The 6083-nt window shown below is 26.8% G+C and overlaps 1 protein-coding gene across 1 annotated transcript; it reads left to right on the top strand.

Annotated features, from left to right (window-relative positions):
* The first annotated feature begins 3346 nt into the window (after positions 1-3346).
* Positions 3347-4701, top strand: LOC114170238 (uncharacterized). The gene is made up of 5 exons (XM_085668519.1): positions 3347-3491; positions 3584-3704; positions 3906-4085; positions 4171-4248; positions 4318-4701. The coding sequence occupies exons 1-5, from the start codon at positions 3382-3384 to the stop codon at positions 4606-4608; spliced, it is 780 nt and encodes a 259-aa protein (XP_085524645.1). The 5' UTR covers positions 3347-3381; the 3' UTR covers positions 4609-4701.
* Positions 4702-6083: the final 1382 nt, after the last annotated feature.

Raw genomic sequence — 6083 nt, 5'->3', positions numbered from 1 at the left:
TTTCTTTTTCTCCACTTCTAATGAGAATATGTTGTAATGAAATGAATTCCTTTAATATGTTGTATTGTTTAATTGTTTAATTCATGTGTTTTGATTAAACATGTCTTTCTTTGTTATTGATTTTCTGATGTCTAATGAAGAAGTTTGAGCTTGATCTTATTGTCCCTCAACTTTAGTCATAAGATAATTTGTTGTTGATTCTTTATGAATTTGTTGTATTGATTTCTTTTGTTGTTGTATCTTTCATTCAAAGATCTTCCATAGTACAGTTTTAAAAATCTATTTTTGTGGCCTATTGCATGTTTTATTGGTTTCTATTAACTGAGAAAGTTGCTTCACTTCTTAATCTTTTTTATTCTTAATGTTTGCTCAAATTTGATGTGATTGTACATCAACTTTCAAGAAATCCCACCATTTCAGTTTTGCTTAATTCGAAACCCAACAATTGATGTTTATTTCATTTTTATGTTATTTTTATATTTTCTCTTACTTCATCAATCTGATATGTTGTTCTAACTCATTTTTTTGTTTTTTTTGTTTATGTAGATTGTTTTTGGGTTCATTCCTTCATTAACTCTAATAAGATAACTTCATCCTGACGTGCACTACAGATTCCAGTCGCTGATCAAATTTCTTTTTCTCCATTATAATTAAATTTATAATTGAATTCCTTTAATAAGTTGTGTTGTTTAATTGTTTAATTCATATGTTTTGCTTAAACATGTCTTTCATTGTTATTGATTTTCTGATGTCTATGAAGAAGTTTGAGCTTGATCTTATTGTCCCTCAACTTTTAATGCAGAAACTGTTACCATCTTATGTCATAAGCAAATTTGTTGTTGATTATTTATGAATTTGTTGTATTGACTCTTGACTTCTTAATCTTTTTTATTCTTAATCTTTTTTATATTTTCTCTTACTTTCCATTCACCTTAACTTTCACGACACGCCAAGATTTCAGGTATAATTTTGTTGGAATGCAGAAACTGTTGCCATCTGAAGTCATAAGCAAATATGTTGTTGATTAGTTATGAATATTGCATTCATGTAAGCAGAGACCAAGGAGTATTTTGTAATGGTAACTAACTTTTAAATGTAAGTCAATAATATTGATATAATGTAATCGCTTTAACATTTTTTTTCTTTTGTATTGTTTTATTGTTGATTCAAAGAAAGTCCATACTACCGTTTCAAAATTTATTTTTATTGACCTATTGCATATTTTATTGTTTTCAATTACATGAGATAGTTCATTTATAATATTAGCCGGATGTAATTTGACCTTTTATTCTTAATGTTTGTTGAGATTTGATCTGATTCTACCTCAACTTAAAAGAAGCCCCAACATTTCAGGTTTATTTAATTCTTATGTCTTTGGATATGCATACATCAATTGAGTTCTTTCCTTTTTCATTTATGTTACAACATTTTTCTTACTTTTTTCATTACTTTCAAATGTTCAAATTACATCTTTATTTGAAATCAGATCTTTATTTCCTATTTTCGTTGATTTGTCAACCTTTTCCAACATTTAAAGTTACTTTTTGTTTTCTTTTTGTACTGCTTTCTGCCATATTTCCTTTTATTGCACAACATTGAGCCATGTGAAAAACAGCTTTTGTTTTTTTCTGTGATCTTCGTATTTTTGTCAGTCACTTTTCCCAGTTTTTACTCCATTTGTTTAACCTAAACCACAATTTGTGTGTTGTTTTAGTAAATATCTTTACTCATGTCAAAATCTGCTTTTGCTTTTGCAGATTGTTTCTAAATTTGTGAAATGAAAACCAGAGCATGCGTATGGTGTTGTTTTGTATTTATGATCTTCCAATATATTTTTTTTATGTTTTTATGTTTTGTACAAATACATTTCTGCAGACCTTTCTTCATTCCTTACTTTGCTCTAATTTCCATCATTTCCCTCATTCCTTCAACCATGTCTGTTATCCAAAAACACACTCACTCTTTACAAGAACTCAACCCTGAGATGGAGAGTTGGAATATCCTTGCAAGAGTTGTAAGGTTATGGTTTGTTGAAGATTACACAAAAGGAAAAACTCCATTTTTCATGGAAATTGTTCTTCAAGACCAAGAGGTATCTTCCTTAAACTATAAACGTCTTTTATTTTTTGAGTTTTCCTAATTTTTTTTTACCCAAAAGTTTAGATATGTTTTTGTAAGTTTAAATCTGCTTCTATTTTTTCATTTATGAATCTATTTTTTCAGGGTGTACTAATCCATGCATATGTTAGACGCACCTTGATATACAAATTCCAGTCATAAATCAAAGAGGATAAGGTTTACACCATCCAATCTTTAAGTGTTTCATGTAATGGTGGTTCTTATAGAACCACAAAACATGCCTATAAGATCAACTTCCAATTTGGAACCAATGTCAATATGGTGCAAAGTACCTTAGTTCCGAAAACTACAACTTCATACACCCCTTTTTCAACAATCATAGTTGCTGGTTTTGACACAAATTACTTAGTTAGTAAATATGTTTTGCTTATTTTTCTTCATTTTTTTGTATAACTTTTTGTTAATTTTTTTTCTCTTTTTCCTCTTTCTGTAGATGTGATTGGGATGTTTACTGGTGTTGGAACAGAGAGGGAGCTAGAGAAAGCTGGTAAGAAAACCAAAATGAATGTCATCCTTATTGAAGCTGATGGGTAAGCAGATTTCATTTGTTTTTGTTCTTTATTGTTTTTTATTTTTGTTCATGTATTTCATCTACTTATCTTTTTATGTGATTTTTAACATTCAATGGTTTGCAACTAGAGTGTACTTTATTTGGTCAATATGTTGATATGTTAAATGCATTTCTGGCCTCTAGAGAGGATCAACATGTTGTCATTGCAAAGTGAAGACCTTCCAAGGTAACTAACATAAACCACATTATTACAGTTGTATTAATGAATAAAAATCTTTTTGACCTTTTCTCTTTTGTAGATAAAGTTTCTATTCAAAACTGTATGAACTGTACCAAAATAATTTTTAATTGTGATGGTGAAGATGCAACCAAGCTGAAAAAAATGTAAGTCTATAAACATAACATATATCTTTGTTTATAGATAGATATATGTATATCTTTGTAATATAACATATTTTTTAACGTAGGATGTGGGATAATACTGAATCTCCTTCTCAAGCTCTTACCCAACTTTGTGCTTCTTCTAAAGTTAGCTTAGAAGATGATTTCATTAAGCTGCATCCTAGGAGTTCAATTGAAGGTTTAAAAGATTTTAAGCAGGTTCAAATATTTGTCTCTATGTTGCACATAAATTTTTTTATTTAATGACTTTTTTTTTCATAATTTGATATTCTTTATTTTACAGGAAAGTACTTTTGTAGTAAAAGCTACTATTAAACATGTGCTAGATCATGATGATTGGTGGTATACATCATGTATCTGCAACAAAGCAGTTTATCCTGATTCCAAAATGTTTTTTTTGTGAAAAGTGTAACAAGCATGTCATTAAGGTTACACCTAGGTAATATTTTCAATATTCAAAACATGATTTTATTAATATAATATTAAGAAAACTTAATAATGTTCATAATGTCTTTATTGTTTTTTTTTTAGGTATAAACTGAAACTTCGTGTAATTAATGCTACGGATTCTACAACTTTTGTTGTATTTGATCGTGATGCAAGTGCAATGTTGAAGAAATCATGCTTTAACATTCTTGACTTGCAAGACAAGGTTAAGTTTTTAATCTAATCATTTCTGCTTATATTGTTGACATTTAACTTAAATGTTTTGTTTGATTTTCAAATGAATTCACAATCAATTATTTCCTATTCTATATTGGGTACTTTGTTTCCACTTATTTTACTCATTATTGTTGTACAGTAATTTTTTTACATTAATTTACATCATTTATATTAATCCTTTTTTTAATAGAACACTGCTGCTGGAGACTTGCCTAAAGAGTTTGAAGTCCTAATTGATAAGACCTATCTGTTCAAAGTTGAGTGCAAGAATGATTATAATACCAAATTTGAACAATCATTCAGAGTTAAAAAAGTTTGCATGGATGAAAAAGTAATTGAAAGCTTTTCTGATGTTGAAATTAAGTCTTTGGTAAGATTTTTTTTTATTTTTTTTCAAGTGTTAGCCTATTTTTTTCTTTAACTTTTTTATTATTAATATTGTATACAATTTTTAGGATCTATACTCTACAAATGAAGAAGAAAGCAAATTAAATGAGCGAACAAATCAAATCTCATCTGATTCCATTGCAGAGGTAGTTGAAGATTACAATTTAACTTATTTTGTAAAGCTTTGTATATGCTAATCTGTTTTTTTTTTTTAGGATTTGTTGATCAAATTCACAGAAGAATCAAATGATGTTGAGACTCTAAGTGATGATTTGAACAATATAGTATCAAGCCATGTTCCTCCCAAAGAATCCTTGAAAAATAAAAATGTAATTGATGTTCAAATTCATGAGTTAACCCGCAAAGAATCATCTCATCTGGACAATCTTGATTTGGCTACTCAACCACCTCTTCCAGCACTTAAAAGACAAAGTCGATCTATGGTTCAAGAAAACAAGAAGATTCCAGTGAAGATGTTGAAGAAGAATATAAAGATTGAAAAGTGATATACTTTATTTGGATTTTTATGTTTATTATGTTATTTTTTGAAAAACATTTGCTGCTGTTATGTATTTGTACTCATGACCATTATTTTCTGTTTGTCTTTGGTTGTTATTTTGAAAACAATATTACTTCAACTATGTTTTAATTTAATTATGAATAGATTTCATGCTTATTTTTAATTTTGTACTCTATCTTTACATTCAAAATTTGCTAGCTGAATCAAAGTGTGTTGATATAATTTGACATTGTCAACACCATAATCATGCTAGCTACATTAATTTAATTAATTTCAGCATAGGTTTTTCCTTTTGTTTTGGTTTATAAAAAATTGTTTATTTTCACTATTTTTTTACCTTTTTTAAATAGATTTCTATAAATTTATATACCTTTTGTTGTATATGCTTATTTTTAAAATTTAGTATATATTGCTAGCCTAATGTCGAAGTTTTGATATTAGTTTTAATATCAACTACATTATGATGCTACCTACATCAAAGTCATTAAGTTTTTATCTATGTATATTTTTCAACTACATTATTGTTTTCGTAACATATAAAATTTATTTCATGTTTTCAAAACCATTATTCCTTAATCAAACAGATTGATTAACAAATCAAAAAACATTTGTAACTTTGCATTTAAAGGATAAAAGTTGATTTTGATTTTCTTAATCATAATTGTACAATTATTTAAATGTTATCTTCTATTCTTTTATGTGCTATTACTCTTTCAACTTCTTATTTGTTTTTATTTATTAAAAAAATATTTATTTCTTTATAATTTTTTTAAAGTTATTTTTACTTTCACCAAATTAATTTAAAAATTTTATTAAGTATCATTGCATTTTGAAAAACCCTTCTTTAATTTCTCTTTAATTACAAGTCTTTTCATATCTATATATTAACTTTTAATATTATCTTTTATTCTTTTATTAATTAGTTATATTTTTTTTGAATATTTTATTATATTATTTTTATCTGTTATTACTCTTTCAAATTCTTATTTGTTTTTATTTATTTCAAAAATGTATATTATTTTTAAAGTTATTTTTACTTTCTCAAAATTAATTTAAAAATATTATTAAATATGATTCAATTTTCAAAAAGCCTTCTTTAATTTCTCTTTAATTACAAGTCTTTTCATATCTATATAACCGTCTGTTTTCCTTATTTACTATCAAGTTTTATATTTTTACAAAATCACTGAAAAAGAAAGGTCACTCCCCTACACTTGCTTCCATGGATTCCTCTTTGAGTGTCACTGCCAGAAAAACTTTAGGAAGGTTCACCACGTATCATTTTGTTCATAATCAGGTATGTCTACTTCACAAAAACTTAAAAAAAATATGTGCTTTGCTGTTTTTTTTAAGGTTAGACCGTACCACATTGCTTCTTCATCTATCTTAATCGTTCAAAAACATGTATTTCTGTTTTTACTTTTTACACAATATTACTTATTCTCGATTTTCTTTCTAAAA

The sequence above is a fragment of the Vigna unguiculata genome, chromosome 11 (assembly GCF_037176805.1).
Source record: "Vigna unguiculata cultivar grain cowpea cultivar isolate G323 ecotype 2 chromosome 11, ASM3717680v1, whole genome shotgun sequence".
In the NCBI taxonomy this organism is placed as follows: Eukaryota; Viridiplantae; Streptophyta; class Magnoliopsida; order Fabales; family Fabaceae; genus Vigna; species Vigna unguiculata.
The sequence above is the reverse complement of the archived record's forward strand: the minus strand, read 5'-3'. Positions and strand labels throughout refer to the sequence as shown.